General features: G+C 51.0%; 8 protein-coding genes across 8 annotated transcripts, besides 1 other annotated feature; 4 read left to right on the top strand and 4 right to left on the bottom strand.

Annotated features, from left to right (window-relative positions):
* Positions 1-24,333: part of a sequence feature (contig 1.170 861..216503(-1)) that runs on past both edges of the window.
* Positions 1,815-2,549, top strand: ANIA_09215 (uncharacterized protein; the record flags this gene model as incomplete). The annotated part of the gene is made up of 4 exons (XM_677392.1): positions 1,815-2,075; positions 2,228-2,311; positions 2,398-2,431; positions 2,491-2,549. 4 exons carry the CDS (start codon positions 1,815-1,817, stop codon positions 2,547-2,549), a joined length of 438 nt encoding a protein of 145 aa, XP_682484.1.
* Positions 4,056-5,759, top strand: ANIA_09216 (acyl--CoA ligase; the record flags this gene model as incomplete). The annotated part of the gene is made up of 1 exon (XM_677393.1): positions 4,056-5,759. One exon carries the CDS (start codon positions 4,056-4,058, stop codon positions 5,757-5,759), a length of 1,704 nt encoding a protein of 567 aa, XP_682485.1.
* ANIA_11191 (type I polyketide synthase) lies at positions 6,751-14,450 on the bottom strand (the record flags this gene model as incomplete). The annotated part of the gene is made up of 6 exons (XM_677394.2): positions 6,751-6,932; positions 7,017-7,698; positions 7,758-13,544; positions 13,597-13,865; positions 13,923-14,067; positions 14,139-14,450. 6 exons carry the CDS (start codon positions 14,448-14,450, stop codon positions 6,751-6,753), a joined length of 7,377 nt encoding a protein of 2,458 aa, XP_682486.2.
* ANIA_11199 (uncharacterized protein) lies at positions 14,858-15,761 on the bottom strand (the record flags this gene model as incomplete). The annotated part of the gene is made up of 2 exons (XM_050612386.1): positions 14,858-15,570; positions 15,620-15,761. 2 exons carry the CDS (start codon positions 15,759-15,761, stop codon positions 14,858-14,860), a joined length of 855 nt encoding a protein of 284 aa, XP_050468314.1.
* ANIA_11198 (uncharacterized protein) lies at positions 15,865-17,270 on the bottom strand (the record flags this gene model as incomplete). Its single annotated transcript, XM_050612385.1, has 2 exons — positions 15,865-17,138; positions 17,186-17,270. 2 exons carry the CDS (start codon positions 17,268-17,270, stop codon positions 15,865-15,867), a joined length of 1,359 nt encoding a protein of 452 aa, XP_050468313.1.
* On the top strand, positions 17,457-19,189 carry ANIA_09218 (protein CYP540D1; the record flags this gene model as incomplete). The annotated part of the gene is made up of 2 exons (XM_677395.1): positions 17,457-18,288; positions 18,360-19,189. The coding sequence occupies 2 exons, from the start codon at positions 17,457-17,459 to the stop codon at positions 19,187-19,189; spliced, it is 1,662 nt and encodes a 553-aa protein (XP_682487.1).
* Positions 19,502-21,242, bottom strand: ANIA_09219 (protein alnE; the record flags this gene model as incomplete). The annotated part of the gene is made up of 2 exons (XM_677396.1): positions 19,502-19,740; positions 19,820-21,242. The coding sequence occupies 2 exons, from the start codon at positions 21,240-21,242 to the stop codon at positions 19,502-19,504; spliced, it is 1,662 nt and encodes a 553-aa protein (XP_682488.1).
* Positions 21,915-23,444, top strand: ANIA_09220 (putative toxin biosynthesis protein (GliH); the record flags this gene model as incomplete). The annotated part of the gene is made up of 4 exons (XM_677397.1): positions 21,915-22,414; positions 22,473-23,056; positions 23,105-23,205; positions 23,343-23,444. The coding sequence occupies 4 exons, from the start codon at positions 21,915-21,917 to the stop codon at positions 23,442-23,444; spliced, it is 1,287 nt and encodes a 428-aa protein (XP_682489.1).

The raw sequence follows: 24,333 nt of genomic DNA, 5'->3' as shown, positions 1-24,333 counted from the left end.
CTTCATCTTACCGTGCCTCCCGATCTCAAACCACAGTCCAAGCGGCAGCAATTTCGGAAACAGGTTTATCTCCTGATCCGCAAGCTTGCTTGGATGAGCATTATGCTTGCATTCGGAGTATCTCGTCGGTCTTTCCACTCTAAATCTGTTTGCTTCCTGGGTCGATAACCCCCGCTTAAAAGAGCTAGCGAGAGAAGACGGCGTGCCCTGGTCGCTCGCCCATACGGTGTTAGCTAACATAGGTGGGATAGCGGTGCGTTTCTCCGAAACAAGCGTGCAGCCCCGATCACGGAAAACAAATGCACGTTCACAAGAGCTCGAGCTTGGCCCGGTCCCAATTAGTCCTGTTTCAAACTCATTGACCCGAGTGCCGCCCATCTGTGACAGCAATTCGGTACACCCGTGCCGGAGTTCCTTATAGGGTTTCAAAAGAGCCAGGCAAGATATCTTCGGGGTTCGGGTGTTATTCCATGGAAGCCCTTCCAACCACATATAGCTCTGGCCAGTACGGCAAGAACCGACACCCATGAGGTCCTGGGGAGCAAGGAGTACTACAAGCGCAAGCATATTGCCCCGCTACACGGCAATCTCTGGGTCCTAGACTCCAAACAGCTCGCACTCGCAAGAGGCTACGGTATCATTTCCCGGCTCCCACATCCGAGGAGAACGAGATCAAGGACCGAAGCAAGAGCGGCCTTGTGCGGCTCTTTTCTCATGCAGGTCCTCTGGCTCCTCGTCCAGCTTATCGTCCGCTCGGTGGAGGGGATCCCATTCGCAGCACTGGAGGTCAGCACACTGGCCTTCTCGTCGTGTGCGATAATAATCTACCTGTCTGAGTAGACGAAACCTCAGGACGCCGGTATGCCGCTCTACAATGACACTGATGCTCTCGTCACGCCCGAAGTATTTTCTCAGATCGCTGAGGCAGCACCTATTTTGCTCCTTCAATCGAGGCACTACTATATCCCGCAAAGCGTCATCCACCAGGTTTTCGAAGATCGGTACCAAAAGAAACATGTAGACAGAATGATGATCCTCATGAGTATTCTTTTCAATCCTCTTTTTCGGAGGCCTGCACATAATCGCCTGGAACCTGCACTTTCCCAGCGCAGTGGAAAGAACTCTCTGGCGCGGCTCAGCGCTTACAGTTGCGATTGCGCCGACTGTCAGTGCCCTTCTTGTGCTTTTGGAGAGCGTTTTGGCGAGCCGGACAGGCCGCTGGTCCAAGTGGAGCCTCACAGTTCTAGGCCCACCGTACCTGTCTGCTCGAAGATGTGTCATAGTCGAGAGCTACCGGTCTCTTTACTATTTCCCAGCCGAGGCGTTCGTTTCGACGTGGGCGGCGAATGTTCCTCATGTTAGCTGAGAGAGGGATTATCTCCTCTTATATGCCGTATGTGCCACCATAAGCAGAACTACATGCTGCGGCTGAAGGACTTCTATGGAAACTGGTGTTAGCTCTATTACCAAGGCGGACCTGGTGCTGCATTTAATACGACACTGTATATCGCCTTCACCAGCGGAAAGTGGGGCTGAATACAGCTGTAGGTCCCAGAAGTAAATGTAGATAGGCAGAGGAAATGTTACTGGTCCCGCAAGGGTGAGCAGGTCAGGAAAGCTTTACTTCTTCACATCATCTAGGTAAATGAGCAAAGGCCTGAACTTCCCAGTGAAGGCTTCTGACGGGGTTCCTCCGGCCTATAAAGCCACCCCTTCCTCCCTCCCGCCTAGACTCCACCTCAGTTGCTTCTCTCTTTACCAGGTATAGGACAGTATCATCCCCGCAGCCAACTGATACCGCTATTTATGGCACCATGGCAAAGGCTCGAGCGCCTGATTCGTTCTCCATTGTGGCCAGTAACTTCTACCAGCTGTCCGGCCCTACTGATGTGGATCAGGTCTTCGAATCTTCTGTCTACGAGCTGACCTTGGCTGTCGGTACCGCCGTGCTGTGGTCTTCTTTGAATGCCGAGTCCAGCTTGGAGGTGGCTTGTGCTGCCTGGCTTGGAGCTCCTCTGTTAGAGCCCACCTCGACTGCGACAAATCTTCCAAGCTTCCCCAAGACCTTTGCAATGGTAACCAAGATTTTGCTAATATTAAGAGAATTTCTCGCTTCTGCCCCTTTTGGCAGAACTTTGCTTGCTTTTATACAAAGCACATCGGTTGCTTGACGATATAGCGCAATGGACAAATAACATACTAATACTCAAGCTTACCAAGTACAAAGGTACAAGAGTGCCTATCTTGCAACAAGGACCCTATATTGCGCTTTATCATGGAAATATCTGCACGCTCAATTCGATACGGTCAGGTAAGAAAACAAACTTCGCTTAGACATAAGGGTAACACCAAATGCAGGGTGGCAGCTTTAAAGATGGACCTCACATTCAGTATTAGCTCTACTCACTTGATCGTTTCTCGCCTGTTACACGTACGTTTCTTTTTCTTCTGTTGTCAATAGAATGCTGATATGTATTTTTATCCGAATAGGGTATCATAGTCTGATCTTCTCGTTTTCGCTTATTGTAGTTCAGAGTGTCCGCTCATGAAATCGGCCGGTCCCGTTCATATTAAGCAATTCCAACCAATGTTCGTTTTGGAGGCTACTGGTGGCTCCTTTTAATTTGCTTCAAGATTTGCGAATCTGCCCTGAAGCAAGTGGCTAAAGATATATGTACTGGCCTTTATGGGATATTTTTCGGCAACATCATAGCACTGTCACCCAGCATGCCAGGCAAGGGCAAGGGGGAAGCGATATAATGAAGTTACCAAGGTAGCAGGTATCGGCCATGAGCTAAGTGAGACGGGGTTGGCTGCATTTCAACATTGAAGAATGTTTATGTGACTTCGAGTCTGACGCCCTGGATTGGCTTTTGGAGAGAATCCGGTATACATTGTCATCACTACGTGTCCCTGGCCTAATCCATAATGACCTCGTTTAACGCGGTAGTCTCAGCGAGACAGTGCGAGTCCTGTTAGGCAGAGAGCACGCTAAGAATATTATACTGAGTCGCCGAACATTGAATGTAAGGATCTGCGGTGAGGGCTAGTTCAAGCTAGGCCCAGTAGCATTGTCGCCGAGAACCGCGGCCCAAGTTAATTGGCAGAACTGCCGATAATTCGATCCGAAGCAGAAATCCCCGCCGGGTCTATAATTGCGGAGGGTTGAGCTGACCCTCGCCCCTACCCCAGATCCACTCACATCAGCCAGGCTTTAGACATATATCGCGTTTACTCAATCGGCTATCCAGTCGGTAGCCGGTTCCCTGTATGGTGCCGTTGTAAGCCAAACTACGTAACATCCATACATGGCTGTTATTAAGACCCACTCAAGAGGTGCCTTGGTGCCTTCACAAGGACATAACAGGACGACAACAATGATCCCCGGGGCGATATGAGGACAATCTAAAACCAGCCAGGGGCAGTCAGGAACAGCCCAGCATAACACCGCAGAGCATGGATCTTAAAGAAAATAACAGACGAACAGGAAGAAGCCCATTCACACGGTAGGGACAATCACATGATGCCTGGCGCAGATCATAAAGGCGTGGAGAAATATGCATTAGTGCAAGTCAAATTCGGGTATGGTACTACGATCGTGGCACTTAGATTTCCAGAACCGGTAGGGCAGGTTAAACCGCGGGTCGGCAGGTCTTGGGGTGGATTGCTGAGAGCACGAATATCTCACTAGAACCCCAGGGGCATAATATCATTCGCATGTCCAACGAAACCCAATCCTTGGCGGGGTTCAGACAAAGCTAGAAAATGGAAAGGTATATAAGAACGCCTAACCACCGTATCGTCTTCTATCATCGCAATTAATGCATCTGTTTTTTCGAACGTTCCATCTACCCAGCAATCACGTGTTAGGATTGAACCCTACGCAATCTCATATTGCCTGCTATCTTGACCTGCGTTCTACAGGGAGCTCACTCTCAGATCGTGACCAATCTTCTCTATCTTCTAATAGTGGGAAGTGACTCTTGATATTTGGTTCAGGAAATCAAAGAAAGGAGCTTGAATACGCCAGTTCAGTGCCCCAAACAAAGAGGAACATGAGCCAGAAAATCTACCGATCACCTTTCCCCAACCTTGAGATCGAGTCGGTCGACCTGGTCTCCAAGGTCTTCTCGAACCCGTTCGATACTCCCCTTTCCCGTCCCATGTATATCGATGCCCTCAGCGGAGAACAGTACACGTACGGGGATGTCATCCAACGCACGCGGTCCCTGGCGAACGGGCTGCAACAGCTATTCGGTCTCAGGGAACACGATGTCGTCGCTCTGTTCAGCCCTAATACGATCGACTATCCCATTGCCTGCCACGCTATCATCGGGTCCCTGGCCGTTGTGGCCCCTACTAGCGCGGCACTTACGGCTCAGGAACTACACGCTCAGCTGAAGACCAGTCGGGCACGATTCATCATCGCCCACTCGTCGCTTCTTTCTACTGCAAGAGCAGCAGCAAAGGGCACCTCGATTGAGAAAGTCATCGTCCTCGACGGCCAATCATCTGCACCCGGCCACCTCACCTGCCAGCAATTAGCGAGCACCTATGCCCCCACCGCACTCCGCCAAATCCCTGCTCACGAAGCCGGGTCGCGAATCGCATTCATCTGCTTCTCCTCGGGCACATCCGGGCCAGCGAAAGGCGTGATCACCACCCACCGAAATATTACATCGAACCTTCAACAATGGCGCGCCCAACTCCTCGACTCAGGCTCCGCAGCTCAGCGGGTCGACCGCACCGCCGCGATTGCCTTCCTCCCCTTCAGTCACATTTATGGGCTGAATTTATACATGTGCCAGTGTCTAACGTGGGGCACGCCTGTGGTGATCCTCCCGCGTTTCGATCTTGACACGTACCTCTCGTGCGTTGAGAAATACAAGCCGCAGGAGCTGGCGCTCGTGCCTCCAATCGCACTCATGCTGGTCAAGGATGATCGAATCCGCAATTACAATCTGCGCAGCGTACGGCGGATTCTCTCCGCCGCCGCACCGCTGACAATCGAGCTCTCGTCGGCGCTTGAGACCCGATTTAAGGATATCTTTGGAACGGAGGTCTTCTGCACGCAGTCGTGGGGACTTACCGAGACCTCGCCAATCGCAACTGGAATCCCGAATGATCGAATGGACAAGAGAGGTGCCGGCGTAGGTTGTATTGTGCCAAATATGGAGTTTCGTTTCGTTGATCCGGAGACGATGCTCGACGCGGACGTGGGCAAGGATGGAGCCAGCCAACCCGGCGAGATCTGGTGTCGTGGACCGAATGTTACACCGGGATACTATAATAACTTGGAGGCAACGAGGGGTGCGTTCCACGTGGATGACGATGGAGTTTCGTGGTTTCGTACGGGCGATATTGGCGTTATTGACGCTGAGGGATATATTACCATACAGGATCGGATCAAGGAGATGATCAAGTACAAGGGCTTACAGGTCATCCCGAGCGAGCTGGAGGGTAAGCTTGTTGATCATCCGGATGTGGTAGACGTCGCTGTTATTGGAGTCTGGGTGGACGCAAGGGCGACAGAGTTGCCGACTGCGTTTGTTACGCTGCGGCAGGGTATTGACGAGAGGGGAGTAGGAAAGGTCATTGAAGATATTCATCTCTGGTTCAACGCTAGGGTTGCGAACCATAAGCGGTTGCGAGGAGGCATATATGTGGTAGAGAATATCCCAAAGAGTCCGAGCGGGAAAATTCTGAGGCGGGTGTTGAAGCAGCAGTTAAAGGAATCAGCGGCGAAGGCTCGGTTGTAGTGTGATATGTACTCAGAGTATGAACCGTAGACGAAAGTCACTTATAAATTTTACAGTACGCCATATGAGGCATCCCTCATCCCATTGCCTCATCTATCGTGCATAACAGGCCCAATATATTGTCCTTGGTGAATCGTGGCCCAGCACCTGCAGGCATACGGGTGCTCCCTGTATAGCTCCAAAGATACTCTGCGTATGAGTGCTTTGGCCCTAACCCAAACATAACCTGGAGGAGTTGAATGTCAGTCCTAATGAATTTCCTGTCTCTCTTCTTGAGCTATACATACTGCTGGACAAAGAGTATTGTTGGTATCGCATTGCGGTATCGTTCACTTTCCTAGGTCATACTCTTCGACTAGATACGGTGCCTGAGCTGCAGTGGCGTGGTATAAGAGCTAGAAAGTCAGTATTCTACCTTCTTTCTCCAATGGTTTGTCCAGATAAGCTCACTATTGTGTTAGAGGCTGGCGATTGAATTGCTTCTTGAGTACCGGTGATTCGACGCACGTTGAACCGGTAGTATCAAACGCCAGATAATTGGCCCATGCAGTACCCTCTATCTACTTCGCTATGGCTGTGCTTCAGGTATCGAAACAAAACACTGCAATGGCTTCCCTTCAAGCATATCAGACAAGCTCTGGTATGGAGGGATTGGCGGTACTCCGTCACAGGCAGGAGCTGCTCGCATTGTACTGTCGCCAGTCATTCTACTTTCAGGTATTTCATGCTTTCGTCGAGTTCCTATCTGCTTCTAAACGACTGTTTGGGCTATGGCTAATGATGCTAAAAACATTTGGCAACCTTGATTTCGTCCTATAGGAGGTGATGTCAATAGTCTTGTATATTCTATCTGGAAATCGGAAATTCTATATGCCGAGTTTAGAGTTATAATGTGAAGGTGACAAACAGACGACCTAAAGGCCCCAACTAGTAAGCAGATCCTATACCTGGCATCTGGTAGTATATCATGCCATGTGGTATAGCCAAAATCTTACGCCACACTGTCCGCCGCAGCTTCTGCAGCAAGCTCCGCGCCCACGAGCGTGCTCTTCGAAACAATCTTGAGAGCCAGGCGGCTTAGGGTCATCGGACTAAGAACCTCAAACACGGATACATCGGCCTGCAGCTCGCTAAAAATCCAATTACGGACTTCAATCCCTTTAAGCGAGTCAACTGTCTACATGTTAGTAACTGGGCAGGAAGCGAATGGAGCTGTGATGAGATGAGACGGAAGGATAGAGAGAGATGAATACATACTGCCAAAGGCATAGAGCGGTTTCTCAATGTCAATATCATCCGGGGAGGCAGTCATAGCCGCGGCAACATTCAAGCGTAATGCTGTCTCAACGACCTCGTGCGCCTGAGCGACTGTCGTGGATGCCTTTAATTTCTGTTGATTCGTATCCTTCTCAACCACACCGAGCCCATCTTCTAGACTGATCCTGTGGTCGAATTTGCGGTCCTGTGGCCACAAATTCAGACTGTTTCCGTCACGCCGGACGTTATCTGAGAGACCGACCAGGAGCTGGTCGGGTACGGGCTCATTCTTGTCGCCGACTGTCCTCCGCATCACGGCAGTGATGGTGTGCTGCAGCTCGCTGTCGGTGACCTGGGCGGCTATCCAGTGACTATATTTACGCAGATAGTCTTCGATTGTGGAATTCTCGTTGAAGTGGCTTGCGTCCGTGACCAGGCCGACGTTGAGGGTCGTCGCGGCGAGGCCCTGCTTACGCCTATAATGGGCAAGAGCGTCCTCATATGTATTACCGGCGCAGTAGTTAGCTTGGGCAGTATTTCCAATGATGCCAGAGAGCGAAGAGAGAATGATGAAGAAATCAACATCCTTGGGAAGCTCGGCGTGCAGGTTCCACGTTCCTTTGATCTTAGGGTTGACAGCTGTTTCCCACTTATCGAAGGTCATATTTTCGAAGATCGAGTCCTGCAAGCAATAAGGTCAGTGGGTTAGCCGGTCACGGTGAATGAAGTCCAATTACATACCCGGAGAACCATTGCCAGTTGGATGATGCCGCGAACATTCCACGATTGCTCCCGAATCTGGGTAGCCAGAGCTTGCACCTGTTCTTGGTCCGTCACGTCACACTTCACCACGTCGACCTTGCATCCGCGAGCACGGAAGCTCTCAAGCGCCTCTTGCTGTCTTTGGCTCGATGCCCCGGAGCGGCTGAGGAACACCAAGTGGCCGGCACCGTGGCTACACATATTCTCTGCAATGGTAAGCCCAAGAGCACCCAGCCCCCCAGCGAGAATATAGGTCGCATCGGGTTTAAGGTGAAGTGGTGCGGGAAGAGATGGAAGTAAAGGAACTGTGGCATCTGCGGAGAACTCCACCACCACCGGTGCTGCGACTCGCTCATGTTGCTGTTGGCCGACGGACAATAATGCTTCTGGCAGGTCAGATACCGAAAAGATATATTCTTCCTTGATCGGGGTTAAGGCCCCTGCTCGTAGCAAATCTAGTGATCTAACCATCAGGGCGCCCAGCTGCGGGTTGGTCAAAGACTCCCAATCCACCAAGGACAAAGTAACGTTCCGCTGGAACATCCTTGGGTCGAGCAACGACGGATCGAGACGCTGGGTAAGGTCTACGAATCGTCCTTTTGGTGCAATTGATTGGAAAAGGCTGCGAATTGCTGGGCTTGGCGTTGCGTTGTTGATCACAATATCTAGCTGCCCCTGTCCCATCGCGGCTTTGAGGTCTGATGCCCAGTCAGTTCGGTGTGAAAGGCTGAAAATATGATCTTCTGGTATGTTGTAGGTTTTCGTCAGAGTGTGCTTTTCGTCATCAGAGCTAACAGAGGCAAAAACATCCCCCTTCAGAAGCCGCGCCAGCTCAACAGTTAGTCGCCCGACAGTATCGCTTGCACCATTAACAAAGACAGATTGACCAGCGCGGAACGCTGCAACATCGATAAGCGAGTGCCAGGCTCGAGCCGCAGCTAGCGGAAGATGTGCAGCCTGAGCTGGAGACAGGATGTCCGGGACTGCGTGGACAGCGTCTTCGGTGACGCGCAGGTGTGTATGGAAAGGTGCGGCGTGCAAAGCAAACACTTGGTCACCAGGAATGAATCGTGAAACTTTTGCACCAGCCCTGGTCAGGGTCCCAACTGCCACGCGCCCGAGGCCAGGTGCTAGCGAAAGCTGTTTTCCATTTAGATAATTTTCGACCTTACTGTGCTCCAAGCCCACGTGAGAGACCTGGATTTCAACATCAAAATCTGCCAGCTTATCTCCGACTGTCTCGTCAGGAACCCAGCGAGCCTGAGATGGGCTTCCAGCCAGGGAAGTCTCAAGTCGTCGTGCTATTCCAGGCGCAGACAGTGGCCCCGGGATGCTGGACACTTTCTCACCCCGAAGGGCAAGCTCGTGGTCTAAGGCCGCATGCCCTCGAGCTCTTGGGATGTATAATAGCCCGTTGGACTCTGCATATTCCATTTCGAGATTCTTTTCCTTTACAGAGGGCTTGATGCTGGAGTGGAATGCAGATATCACAATTTCAACCGCGCGATCCGAGTTCAAGTCCAGGCTAGGGGAGAGATCCAAGTGAGGCAGTCGAATTTGGGGCTTTTCAACGCGGACAGTACGCAGAAGGCCGGTGGACGGCGCATAATCAAGCGATGCCCGGTCTGCGTCGAGCAAGCCCCCGCGCGTAATCCATAGGACGTATCTCGCGTTGGTCAGCTGGCGGAATTGTTCGAATTCTTCCGATGTCCATGATATGACAAATTGACAATCAATCTCTAGCAAAGAGATCACGATGTTTCCTGAAAGGCTGCTCGCGTTTGCTATGGTATTGCTCCGTACATGCGCACCGAGACTGGTTAGCTGGGCCGTAAGCCTTTTTTCAAAGTTTTTGGCAGCTGGGGAAGCATCTACATGTTGTAACAGTACAACGTCATCAAGGCTGCGAATGGCTGGATCCATTTCCAATCCCAAACCAGCAATTTGTAGGATAGAGCCGTCCTGAGACTCAAATGAGATTTCCTTCAGTAAGCCCTTTGTTGCTGCGAAGTGGCGCTCATCGGGTAAAGCATGACTCCTAATAATAGCGACTCTGCCTTCCCGATGCAGTATCTTTGTGACATCGGGAAATTGGACAATAACATTCTCCTCAGCGATGATCAAATCGAACATCCCCAATTGTTCCATAGCATGCTCAGGAGTGGCTGAAAGATCGATAGCAGCATATGAAGATTCAATTCCGTGCGGTGCGAAAGCACTCTCTGCTGCTGAAATATCATTCTCGGAAAATTCGATGATCGTGGTCCGGCCGAACCGATACCTTTCTCCATGCTTAGAGCCATATTTCTTGACGAGTTCAAAACTGCCTTTCAATTTCGAGGGACATATAACAAGGGTGCCAAGGTCTGTGCTCTTGAAACAGGAAAGTTCCAGCCAAGCGTCGAGGCGCTGCACCGCTTCAGTCACATCGCTGGCCTGGCCCCCAATACTTGGCCCTTTCTGGGCCAGCCACGACTCAGCCGTCGGCCCGACAAGTGAGTCCACATCCTCCTTCCATTCAAGCGTGGCAATGCGACCTTGGCCCCCCGGTATAAGCAAGGAGTTGAATGAGGTAGAAGCACCAGCAGAGACTTCCGTGACAGTCATCCCTTCAACAATGATCTTGGGTCCTGCTGACCAATTTTCATCCGAGACGACGATAGTCCCCAAGGTATCGCGGCTGGAGACAGGCTCCGCGCGACCGTAACCTGTATACTTGGCTCCGACACCTCGAGGCAGATCCGTGGAAATGTAAATGCGGTCTACCCGTGTTGGGATGGCAGACTCGGAGAGCGCGTTGCCCTCGCCCATGGCCACGAATATCAAGTGAAAGATGGCATCCAGCGTGGCGGGATGGATCAAGTGAGGATATTCAAACTCGTGAGGCATGACTGATTTAGTGTCTGGTATTGTGATGGTACCCACGCCGCTGTGGTAACCAGGAGCCGCAGCAGCATGTACTAAGTTGCGGAATGTCGGCCCATATTCTGTGCCGATTGACAGGAGCTGCTCGTAGAACGACTCAACATCCAGCTTCCGACATGCACGAGTGTTGATATCGTCGTATTCGCCTTTGCTGCGTTTCGCTTGCTGCACGCTGACAGCATCCTCGTAGTGGAGGCTGAACGAGCCCCAAGAGTGTTTTGTCCAGTCTCCAGTGGCGTTGATGGAGTATAAAGTGTAGTGGTACCAGTCTAACAGGCTCTCATGAGGCCGTGTGCAGAGTCGTGTCTCGACGCCATGGTCGTCCGACGGGATGACAAGCCCCTTGTCAAAGTGGACATCAGAGAACGAGACTCCCTTCAGCGGTCTATTGTCAGCAGCCAGCCGGATGGCAGCTTCAAAGGCCATAATCAGATGTCCAGCTCCCGGATACAGTACAGTGCCAGTAATGACGTGATCTTTCTGCCAAGGACATTCTGAGACGGAGAGATAGTTTTGCCAGCACCGCTCGAAAGGGTTTTGCTGCGCCACTGGCACACCCAGGAGATCGTTGCGTGGTTCTTTTCTCAATCGTGCGGATATAGAGGCCGCAGGTTCATGCCAAAAGCCCTTTTCATGGTTCCAGGGGTACGGTGGCAGGTCAGTGATCACCCTCTCACCAGTATCCCGATACTGGTTTACCTCACGTATATTGATCGGATGTCCCGACGCCCAAAGGAGGCCAGCTGCTGTCAGTGATGTCTCCACTGCACTCTTACCGCGGCTAAGGACAGACATATAAGGAATCTGGTCTGCTAATTTGGTGTTTAGGCCCGACATGATCTGACGGCATGGCCCTTTCAGTGCCTCATGGGGTCCAACCTCGATCAGAGCACTCCAGACAATACCAGCAGTGCGTCGACGGCGAGTATTTGCCTTTACACTGGGGGTGTCATTTAGTAGGGTTGCTAGTGCACCAGAGAAACGAACTGGGGATATCAGGTTCTGCATCCAGTATGAAGCAACGAGAGTCGCTGGGTCCTCAACCCGGGTTTCCGTAACCGAACTGAACATCGGGATTTCAGAAGGCTGTGGAGTGATTATGCCAACAGCGTTCAGGAACTCATCTGCAACGGTCTTCATGTGAGGAGAATGGTAGGCAACCTCCACACGAAGCTTACGCGCAAAGTGGCCGTCTGCCTGCAGGATTGCTTCGAGAGTCTTGATCGAATGATCTTCGCCAGATAAAGTGACACTGGACGGGCTGTTGATACAGGCAACGACTACACTGCCTTCTGGTACCCGGTTTAGGTACGAAGTGGCCTGAGATTCTGATAGACCGACGGCCATCATGGAACCTCGTATATTTTCTAGTCGAGCCTTCACCTGCTCACTGTAGAAGCCTCGCCAGTATCCAATTCGTACAGCCTCGTCCTGGGATATCATTTTCGCTGCATAAGCCGCCGCAACCTCTCCACTGGAATGACCAACCGTTGCTGCAGGTTGAATGCCCCATGACTGCAGAAGATCAACAAGAGCGACCTGTAAGATTGTGCAGACTGGTTGGGAAAAGGCTGGGATATGGATGCGCTGGTCCTGCGGATCTGACAAAACTTGCACCACATCCCACTCGCAGCCTTCAAGTTCGAGAACGGCTTTGCTACGCTCGATGCTGGCGCGAAAGATAGGGTTAGACAGCAGTTCTCGCCCCATCGCGGGCCATTGGGCTCCCTGGCCCGTGAACACAAACACAGGGTTGGAGCGACGAGAGGCCCTGTTCAGTCGCGGAAGGCCGTCGTTCTCAAGCTTAGCTTTCAGATCTTGTACGCTCGATGCCACAGCAAAGCTCCGGAAGTCGAAGGTCGTGCGGCGGTCAGAAAGGGTGTATGCGAGGTCATTCATCCCCATGGTCTCGTCCACGGTTTTGCTGTCTGCGAGGATATCGGCAAGGTGGCTGTTCCACGAGGCTTCTGTCCTTTTAATACCAGCGCCATCATACGCTGAGAAAAGTAACAACTTGCTCGACTGCCCTTCCCCACTGTCACTGGTTGAGGAGTCCATTTCCAGACCTGAATCCGATGAGTCCTCGCTTTCCGACAGTGTTGTATGATGGTTTGCGCTCAGCCCGTGGGATTTCAGGTAATGATAGGCATCATCAAGGATAACATGAGCATTGGCACCTCCAAAACCGAACGAGTTGACACTTGCCCGGCGAAGACCCGGCATCGGCCAAGGAGTTGCTTTGAGCGGGAGAGCCAACTTCCACTCCTCAAGTCGAAGCTTTTCATTCAGCTCCTGAAAGTCAGCCAGTGGAGGAATAATACCCGCCTCCAGAGCTAGCACTGTCTTCACAACGCCTGCCAGACCGGCAGCCCCCTCCGTATGGCCAACATTCGTCTTCACGCTTCCCACAAAAAGCGGACAGTTCTGGCTGCGATGCTCGCCGAAACTTGTCCCAATAGCGCTCAGCTCGATTGGATCACCTACAGGGGTTCCTGTGCCGTGTGCCTCGAAATACCCTGTCTGTTCGAGACCCAGCCCAGCTGTAGCGTATGTTTTGCGGATAAGTTCTGCTTGCGCCTGCGGGTTTGGAATTGTGATTCCAACGGTCTTACCGTCTTGATTTGCACCACTTCCTCGAATAACTGCTCGGATAGTGTCACCGTCAGCGAGTGCTTGATAGAGTGGTTTGACCACGACTGCAGCAAGGGCCTCGCCTCTGGCGTAGCCATTGGCACGAGAGTCGAAAGAATGGCTCTTCCCGTCTGGGCTCAGCATGTGCATCGAAGAAAGCTGGGAGATAAAATTTGGCGCTAGGATAAGATTGACTCCTGTTACGAGCGCCTGTAATCACTGTCAACGCTGGTCTTCCTTCCTAGCGAGTGAGTATGCGTACCTGGTCAGTCTCTCCTGCTTGCAGTGACTGACAAGCCAGGTGTAGCGCATATAAACTGGACGAGCAAGCCGTATCGAGCGCGAAGCTGGGACCCCGAAGATCATAGAACCAGGAAATCCGATTGGCAAGCATAGCACGGCTTGTTCCCGATGCTGCATTCTGTGGCAACTGCATTGGATCACCGGCAGTCATCAACTCATAGTCGTTCGTCATAACACCACTGTAGACGCCGGTCGCCGTACCAGGCAACTTGGTAATCGGGATGCCAGCTGTTGGTTGAGTTCAGCATTTCTGTTTTTACGGATATTTCTTATCGGACAGCCTACCATTTTCAAAAGCCTCGTAAGAAATTTCTAAAAGTTTTCTCTGCATTGGGTCCATTCCTGCAGCTTCCTTCGCCGTCATCGAGAAAAATGGTGCGTCAAAAACGGCAGGGTCCTCACGAAGGAAGAAGCCACTTCGTGGTTGGATCTAGCCATATGGCATCATTAGCACGTTGCATCAATCCATTTTTTTTGCCAATTTTGAATTCATAAACCTACAGTCCCTCTTCGTTCGTGGCTGGGATGATGCCACGCCTCCGCGTCGAAACGATTCTCTGGAACTGCGGAATGCCCAGTTCGACCCTGTACCATCATATCCCATAACTTGGATGGGTTAGTTGCTTCACCAGAGAACCGGGCTGCCATGCCAACGATGGCAATGGGCATCGTGGCATCGCCATAGTTCGGGGAATCTGAAGAAGACATCGTTGAGATTGGTAAGTTGTGTTTGGTAATGTCGAGGTCTGCAAAGCTGACCTGCGCAATGTACATATAAGTAAACCTATGATGAATTTCGCCCGGCAGATTCATCCGGCAATTTTCTTGCCGGGTTATTTCTTCCTGGAGGGTTTTGCTTGGAGGAGTGTGGCGGCTCTGCGGAGGGTTTGCGAGACAAGAACAGAGATAAGGCTAGCGGGGAAGAAAAGGAACACAATCTACACGGTCACGGTCTACTCTATGCCTATTGGAAATCAATATCTTCCCGAAAGGTTTCGTGTGGTTTAGTGCGCAGGCCCAGCTGGAGCATGTAAGATTGGCCCGAATACCTTCTTAGCCGCAATTATCATTATTTGTGGTATATCTCGAATAAATTATGTCAATATAAGAGTACTTCTATTTTATAGCCTATTTGGAGGGCATAATAAGATCATATCTCACAGAGTCGACGGCCTGTTCAACGTTGGCACTATAGACAAGCACATTTAGCGCTGGCCAACTCACCAGATATGCTGCTTCTGACTATGTTGGATAGCCCAATCCACAGCAGCCCATGCAGCACGGACATCATCCGCAGACCGGGGGACATTGTGGCCACCGGAATGAGTCAAGGATCGTATCAGACGCTGATCACATAGGCCCTGTACAAGGACAGAGAGACCCACCATCAAGCTATTGTCCTTCCGGCCGGTAATATGCACAGTCGGAATAGGAATCCGGTCCCCCAACAAGGCTGGGTGGAAGACTCGCGGCTGAGAGGGATCATCCCGCTTAGAGAACTCCGCGATTGGGGTATTAGGGGAGATAAACCCCCCGGTTTTGGCAGAGTAGAAAGTCTGCGCAGTTGTCTCGCATAGGGCTCGGGTCAGCGGATGAAGCGACGAGAGATCCGTAGCAGGATACCCATCCAACAGACGGATCTCGTGGTCCGTAAGATTGGCAAGTATGTTGCTACCAAAGGTGTCATTGGGAGCAAATGCGATCACCGTAGAGAAAAACACGGCCCACCGAAAGGGAGGGGGGTGTCCGTCGATCTGGCGTTGGAGCAGATACGAAAGGGCGACCGAGCCGCCCTGGCTAAAGCCGATTATCCCGTCGAACGGGCCGGCTGCTTGTATCATCTCGTCGATAAGGTCGCAGGACTCCTGGATGTCAGCTGGCGCGAAGCTCTCGTTGTAGCATAGGAATGGCCCCTTCACGAAGGGCCCCAGTCCTGCAATCTCGTTACTTGGATGTGACCTTGCTCTGACAAGGGTACGGACCTTGGGCCTTTTGGCATTCTATCTCTCCTTCCAGGAAGACGAACTCATAACTGGGATCAGCAGCTGCCATGAAGGGGCCCAGCTGATGCTGGAGGATCGAGGCAGATGTCCCGTATCCGTGTAAGCAAAGTATCTTGGGCATGATGGTAGAGTCGACACTTAGAAAAAGAATGTTAAAGGAGGACAGATTTGTTGAACTTTGCCTTGAAAACTATCAAGTTCTTATATAGACCGCCTAGCCTAGTCTAGAAAACGAACACATTGGCCTTCTCCTCGCCATTCGCATCAATAGCCTCAAAATGTCCCCGAATTGCCCGCACCATCCCGTCAGGTCCGCAAACCAAGAACCCAGTGCTTGAGGATGGTTCCGGCAGTAAGTCCTGAATCATCTCTCTCGTTATCCAGCCCCTAAGGCCCTTCCAGTCCGACTTTGGTTGACCCAGAACGTGGTGCACTTTAATTCTTCTGGGTGACTGAAGGACCAGTTGCTCCAGCTCCTCCCGCAAAAGGATGTCCTCCCATGTTTCATTTCCATAGAGGAGGGTAATTTCTCCAGGCCATGCCCGCATTACCTGGTATATCGGGGCAATTCCGGTACCCCCTGCAATGCATGCGATATGCTTCCACGTCGGGCTCGGGGAATATCTACCAAACGGACCGCGTATCTCCACCCGCGATTGGAGCGGGAGATTGAGAAGATAATTGCCTAGTTGGCCCTTGGGGTAGACCTTGATGATTAAATCCACTTTAGGCGAATTCCCAACGGGGGAGACTGGGGTGTAGCTTCGCTGGATTTTTCTTCCGTCTATCTCGGCCAATACTTTGAGATGCTGCCCTAGTCCAATCACCAATCCGTCGCCCTGGAGCCGCACCTTGTACACATTGGGGGCGATGCATTGGCGATCCACTAGTGTCAGAAACTGCTGGGTGTTTTCACCGCTGATACCGGGTTTCTTTGGAGGAAGCGGCAGGTAATGCTGCTTTACTCGCGGATACTCCTCCAGCTCGCGGTGTCGTAGCAAAAGAGTCTTTTTGGCTGTCAAGCCGACAAAAGTTGCGGCAGCAGTGTTTAATGTTGTGGCAGTCAGGAATCCGCCGAGAAACCCTACCCATCCGCTCGACTGAACTCGTGAAACTTGGGCTTGCGAAAGATAGCCCTGAATAGATTGCCAGGGGTGTTGCTTTAGTGTAAAGAACAACAATGCTAGCCCTCCCGCGAGCACTAGGCTAGGCAGCTGGCCATACTTTGACGTGTCATTTCCATTCCTTGCCTGTCGTTTGGTCGGAATTTTGCCTCTATCGCTTACGGCAATTGAAACGATACGTGAACTTTCTTCGGGTTGATTTTCCGGTAGGGTTTTCGATTGCAGACTACCGACGAGCAACGTCTTCAGTTTCACGTAGGCGTCATTCGAGTGGCCGGCGTCTTGAAACTCTGTCGTGGCATCCTTTCCAGCAAATTGGCGGAGAATTTCATCACCCCCGGGATGGTCCTCACGATATTCTGCTACATCATAGACTATTCCATTTCGTTAGTTGAGTCCTTCTGCGCTGAACGGTTCTTACCGTTTCCCTCTATCACAATCCAGAGGTCATTCGGACTGCTGTGCCGCGCGACTTCGGCCAAAGTAATGCTAGCCGGAGATGCCATGATATCGCGCAAAGATGCAGGTTTGTTCCTCAAGCAAGGCCAATAGAAATCCGTAAGGTATAAAATAGGAGCGTCTTACGGGAGGTTCGGGAAGTTCACAAAACTGACCGAGCACAATTGCGTTATAATGATATTTGGACGATCTTCGAGTTGATTCACAAAGCCCATGATCCGAACTCGTTCAATATGACAGTCCAGACATTCTACCTTATTGGTGAAAAGGAACGCTCGACACGCGAGCTCGATGTTGGTGATCCAAAGACAGTGAACGCGCTTCGACAGGGACTAGCAGAAGTCTTCAATATATTGAGTGCAGAAGGAATCGACTTTCATGATTGTCATGGCCCAATAAGTACTATCGAGAGTATTTTGCGAAGTGAATCAGTCGGTATAACTGTCAACGGGCATCCCGTACGCTATCCTCAGCAGCCCCAAGGGATCCCTATATTTGGAAACCACTTTGAGATCTATCCAGATCATCTAGGAAATCACGAACGCCTCTTCAACAAATATGGTTCCGTTATCCGGACTAATAATATGGGCAGAGTGACATACCTCACAAACGACCCAGACATTGCAGCACTTGCGTTCAGGGACAATGACTACTTCACCAAAGCACCATCGTCAGCGAGTCATCCGCTTTACGGAATCAGGGACCAGACAGCGCTGTTTCTATGTGATACCGAATCCCCGGCGTGGAAAGAGGCACACAAGTTTATTCCCCCCAGCATGACCCCTCGAGCCGTTCGGCACTACACTCCTCTACTTCAGCAGTCGGTAGACACCGTATTTAACGTGCTGGATAAATTCGATAACAACGGACAGGCATTCAATGTCTATCACTTAACAGCAAAACTAGCTTCCCAAGTGATCTGCCAGCTGGTGCTTGGAGTCGATCTTCATCATTTCGACGCCGTCGACAGTCCGGTACATCCTATCATTGTGCTCCTTCAACGCTACCTTACGCTCAATCGCCGCGTACAAACAAAGGGAGCATGGTATTCCTATCTACCATTCGGTATGTTCCTAGTTCCTGAACATGGGTTTCCTGGTTTGCCGTTGCTGAGACTGTATTGAATATATCAACAGGAGACCCCGTCGCCCTTAAAAACACTCGAAGGGAATTATACGGTCTCATCGAGGAGGCCGTCATAACGTGCCAAAAGAAAAACGGTGGCACAACTGGCGACCTTCCTATACAGACGGCTGCGCTACATGCAACCTGTCTCGTAGACTACCTGGCGCGGGCAACGGATGAACATGGAAACAAGCTACGCCATGAGTACATTCTCAGCAACACGCTCGCTCTAGTCGGTGCCGGCTTTGTGACTAGCTCTGCTTTCCTCTCTTGGCTCATATACTCCCTTGTCGAATACCCCGGTCAGCAAGACCGGCTCCTCCAAGAATTGGTTGATCACGGCGCCGTCTCTGATAAACGATGGACGTACGACGAGATCCAAGCCCTACCCTTTCTGGACGCCTTCGTCAAGGAAGCACAACGCATGCATAGTCCATCTTTCCAGCCTGCTCGAAACGTCAAGAAGGACATCATCCTTCCGGGCGGATGGGCTCTGCCGCAGGGTTCAATTCTCATCCCGAGTATTCCTCACCTCCACCACCACACGGCATACTGGGAGAATCCGGACCGCTTCGACCCCGACCGGTGGCGGACGGAGAAAGTCAAGAATCGGCACCGAAGCGTGTATGTGCCATTTGCAGCTGGTCCGCGCAGCTGTATCGGATTCAACGTGGCGTTGCAGGAAGTAAAGATATCCTTGGCTGAGCTTGTCTACCGCTACGAGTTTGTGAACGCCACCAACGAGGGGATAGAGTATGATCCGGACTTTATCGTGATTCGCCCGGTGAATTTCTACGTTCGGGCCATTCGGCGGACGGAATGGCCGGCTCGTTCTCCCTGAGGCTGCCTACATTTTTCTCGACTGTAAGTAGATCTACGTTGCGGCTAGGTTCTGGTCTTGATATTTTCAGCACCTCGCACAAATAAACACAATTATTACAGATTAAAATAACAGTACATTGTAGTAGCCAATATTGATCCATTGGCAATATCACCTTGAAAAGAACATTTCTTAAGGTTATCAAGGATGTAACCACAAGCTAAAAATCCACACCCAGACACCACAATATGCGTTTAAGCCGAGCTAGTTCAGTCCGCACCCATCGAAATTTTACTACAGGATTTGCAAGAATGCAGCAGACCGTTAAGGCTGCTAGGCTGCAGCGGCAGCCTCGATGAATAGACGCTCCCATTTCATTCCTAAAGTCGCGAGCAAGGTCACAGCAGCTGCAACTATGCAGAGGATATATGTCCGATCAATGGCGGTTACAATTGCACCGAGAACTTCATTTTGTGTAGCTGTTGGCAACTCCTGCACAAAAGTTGACCCGGTTCCTGAGATCGCGTCCACAATCGTCGAACGTGGTTCATGAGGGAGGATCCAGCCGATGCCTATAGTTAAAGGATATTAGCTTATAATTGCCACGACTACGGTAATGGCTGAAGGAATTCAGCAGTAGGAGATACTCACGCTTCGCTGCCTCGTTTACGAAGACACATTGCGACAGTACAAGCGCAAACGTTAGTCCGTTCAGCTGCGCCGTTGTGGTAAATGCCACGGCTGCCGGGACTTTCTCCGGCTTGACTTTGGCTTGCGCTACCGCATGGCCTAGTTGAAGGTACATGCCAGACCCCAACCCAATCAGCGAGCTGTACCCATAGGTGGCTCCAGGACCGCTGCTGGGCTTGATGGTATACATGAGAGCGGACCCTATCAGGCAGAACCCACCGCCCATGATGTACCACGGAATATAGTAACCCAGACGGCCTGCAAGATAGCCACCAGAGACGCAGCTGAAGACCAGAAGACAGACGAACGGAAGGAGTCGGACGCCGGATTGAAGCGATTCGTCGCCTTCAGTGAACTGAAAGTACAGTGGGATCACATATGTCGGAACCGTCACGCAAACACCAGTACAGCAGCCGCAGACGAAAAGCAGCGAGAGAAGAGGTTGGCGCCACGAAACAAGTTCCACAGGGAAGAGTCGGGTCTCCTCCGTCGTGAGGATGCAGTATGTCTGTTGGATTCCGAACACAATGAAGAGGACTCCGCCAAGGGTGATCGCGACTATAATACCCGGTTCGCTCCAGGGATACATTGCACCTGCGAAGTTTATGCCAATGACTCCCGCAGCAAAGGCGGCAAAGAGAATGAGCGTTCCCACTAAATCCATACGCTTCAGGCGACTGGACACGGTTGTTCCCGCGGGCTGTGGCTCTAGCGATGGGAGGAGGAATATGTAAACTGGCGCAAAGAGGCCACCAACAACGAGGTTGATGTAGAATGACCATCGCCATCCTGCTGAGCTATCGGTGAAGGCGCCGCCGATGATCGGGCCCAGTACTGTCCCTGCACCCCACGTCAAACCCATCGCACTCACGTACATGGGACGCTCTTGCATCGTCGTCAGGCGTGGGAGGAAGTTCATCACGCCGACGTACTGACCAACACCGCCGATGCCGCAGATGACACGACCTCCAATCAGCATATCCATCGACTGAGCTGCACCACAGATGGCCGAGCCTCCCATGAACACTGCAATGGAGAATATGTACATCCACTTAATGTTGAACTGATTGAAGATCTGAAGCCATGTCAGGACTGTGGCACTGGATGCCATCACAAAGGCGACACCGGACCAGGCGAGCTTCTCGATGCCATTAAGGGAAGATATGATAGCGGGTTGGATGTTGGCGACGATAGTGTTGTCAAGAGCAAACAGAAACGTGGAACTGTAGATGGCCAGAATAGTGACAACCCATAACAGGCCGTGTATGTTGCGAGGGCTCTGGGGTTCTTTCGGTTGCTCGTTATCAGACGCGCAGCTGCTGTCCTGTTTCTCGCTATCAGCAGAGCAGCTGTGCTCTTGCTTTACTGTATCATCTGATGACATGGTATCCAGAAAATGCCGAAGAGATTCGAAGAGGATTCGATGGCGTTGCCCGAAACTTGGAACTAACGACGAGAAGTCAGGAAAGAGACAGTGGTTTCAGCAACCTATACAAACCCCCTTAAGACATTCAAGGCGGGCCAACGTTGTCCCTCCCGGAGAGAATTGATTAGCAATCACGATTTGAAATCATTCATGGCGAAACTTGAGATGAGCTACATGATTCTGAAGGTTTTTCCTCCATCGGGTGGTTGCCGGGAGGTTAGGGCTGGGCACAACCCGCAACTGAAAGATCACCTGCACCATAATGTCTATCGGAGACATTGCTACAGTGATCTACATTTTTCAGAGTTCTGGAATCTAGCTTCAGTACCAATCGTTCAACTAGCTTCTAGCATGCTTTTGATTTGCTGAGCCTTCTTTTCGCACCTGAAATTGCACGAAAACCTCCCGAGCTATTGCCGATGCTGACAAACAAACCACCCGAGCTATCTCAAGGGCTTTCCCTTCCACTCCAAATACGCCTCTCTGTTTTATCCTCTAGTATATTCTATCAAAAGATCAAAATAAGGATGCCTGTGGTGCTACCAGCCTGCCTACATATGTTGTTTTTGCTGCTTCTTCAAACCGAAATCGCAGGTATACATCTCACAGCTCGCTCAGAGTTAGGGCACTATGGCAGACTATGTAATTCAGAACCTCACTAGCAATCTCCAAGCCATGCAGTATGCGTACTCATCTCGTGAGGAGATGCCTGTTTGGGCTACGAAACTTCTCACCCCTATTTTCATGGCGGTCGCTGTCCTAACCACTCTGCCTCCCCCGGGTCCTCTACGCGTCATTGTCGGGCTTACAGCTTTCACTAGTCTATGGCTTCATGTCCTGACTCATTGGGTCTCCGGACCTGCGTTCTTTATGGATGCCATATTTATGATCTCGATCACCGTGCGCTGGCTTCTCATGTTCGTGGCAGGGACACCTGAGATCGACTATCACCAGACTACCCAATCCGGCACAACGATCACTCATAAGGGCACAAAGGATAGCAGTACTCTTCGTCAAGGGTTGACTAAATTGAGGTGGAGCGTGGAGCTCTGGTCGTGCTGGCGGGGCCAGGGGTGGAATTTCGTGGACCAGCACCTTCCACGGGGCGCCGAACGAACACAGTCACGCTGGTATGAACTGTTGCTCCCCGTTTTCGTGACGGATGACGTGCTGACTCTCTACGTTCAGGGAGTTCCTTGTTTCCAATGCAGGAAGAGTCCTGTTGAACCAATACATCTCAGACCTGGTCCGAAAGTACGCATTCTGTGCACTCTGGCCCGCTCAGGTCGACGCCCATGTCGACTTCAGTTCCCTTCCTCTGCTCAACAGACACGGACTCGTGGCTCTGCAGTTAATTCGTGATAGTCTGATGCTGGACAGCGAATACCGAAAGGCTTCAATACTCTTCGTGGGACTCCATCTATCAACACCCGATCGCTGGCCCAGCCTCTTCGGCAATATGCGCGATCTCTACACAGTGCGCAATTTCTGGGGACGCGTCTGGCATCAGATTTTCCGACAGATCTTTACGAGGTGTGGCGATATTGTCGCCAATGCTCTTAATGCGCAGAAAGGGACATTACTTTATAAGTACAGCAGGCTTTATGTGGGGTTTCTGGTATCGGGAGTCCAGCACTATGCCTGCGCATTACTGATTCCATCCGCTGAATATGGCTGGGGGATGTTTTGGCAGATGCCAGCCTATGCGGCAGTCGTCACCGTCGAGGATATTCTTAAGTATTACGGCAGAGAGGCGGGTATTCAAGACGGCAGTAAGTTCACCTCGCTGTCGGTATGTTCCTGTCTAATTTCGGGCACAGACTTTGTTCGTTTTCTCGGTTATATTTGGACAGCTTATTGGATGACGCTTATCTATGCTCTGCCTGTTGGCTTTGTGTCCGACATTGGAGGGTTCACTGGCGTATGTGCTGCCTGATGGTGGAGTGGGCAAAAATATATAGTCAACTACTAGGAATATGTGCATTACCAATTGTGTTTATGCATTACGTATTCAGGGTCAGCTGGATTATCTAAGTGCAAACCTATACTGTGTAAGAGGATGGTAACTTTCAGCTGAGCGATCCTTGTGTTTCATGCAGTTCTACTAGTATACCGGTATCGGGCTTTGAGAGCATAGACCTGGAGTTCGGTCTTTGGTAGATTGACAAACAGTACAAACATGCCGTATAAATCAACTATCTAATGAATCAGCAACCTTATGCAGTGAATATAGCCTAACTAACTTGGGGATTTTATGTAATATAAGTTCTTCGCGGGTAACCACTGGTTTACCAAAAATCCCGTGCGGTTCCTGACCATCGACCCAACTCGTATTCTGACATTCGACCGTCGCGGGTTTTGTTATGGTTTACATGAACACCAGAGATGTGACAGTTGTCTTAGAGAAAAGAGCCATAGTCTGTAATTGAAAGCAAGTAGCAGTCCAGCTATAACCAATCTTGCTCGACATGACGCAGTCAAATTTTTCATCAACCGCATGTTGAATGGAATATCAAGTGTGAGCTTATGCGGAACAGGTTGATTCCGTTGGAGCTGCTATGCCCCAGCCGACCTTTAATGCTATTCTTCTTGGATTGTTATTCAGATCATGTTGCGAACGGATGTTTACTTCTACTGATACCACCATCGCCGTGCCTTCGGATATGACACGTCTCAGGTGGACCTTGACAAACCCGTGAGGACTTAATATCGCAGGCTTGTCAAGGTATACATGTCTGCTGTGCTAATTTTCATTTTCAAGTGATTTTTAAGCTTTTTGCCTCAAAACTTAAATCAGCAAGCACTATGAGCTACACCAAGTCTGGTTTGGGGTCCTTGTAACTTTCTGCTCGATTAAGTAATGGAGGTAGATCAGTGGGTCTCTATATGTGAATTTCCCTCCTTTCCGCTCGATAGTTGAGTTAGCCCGAGTTTATTGGACTATGTTTAGTGTACAGGAGAGGCAGGTCTGAATGTGGTCGATGCACGGGAACCAAGGTCACTAGAGGTAGGGGCATACCACGGGGTGGCGTCACCTGACAGCCGAACG

This window comes from Aspergillus nidulans, chromosome VI, assembly GCF_000011425.1.
Source record: "Aspergillus nidulans FGSC A4 chromosome VI".
In the NCBI taxonomy this organism is placed as follows: domain Eukaryota; kingdom Fungi; phylum Ascomycota; class Eurotiomycetes; order Eurotiales; family Aspergillaceae; genus Aspergillus; species Aspergillus nidulans.
This window is presented reverse-complemented; position numbering and strand designations above follow the sequence as displayed.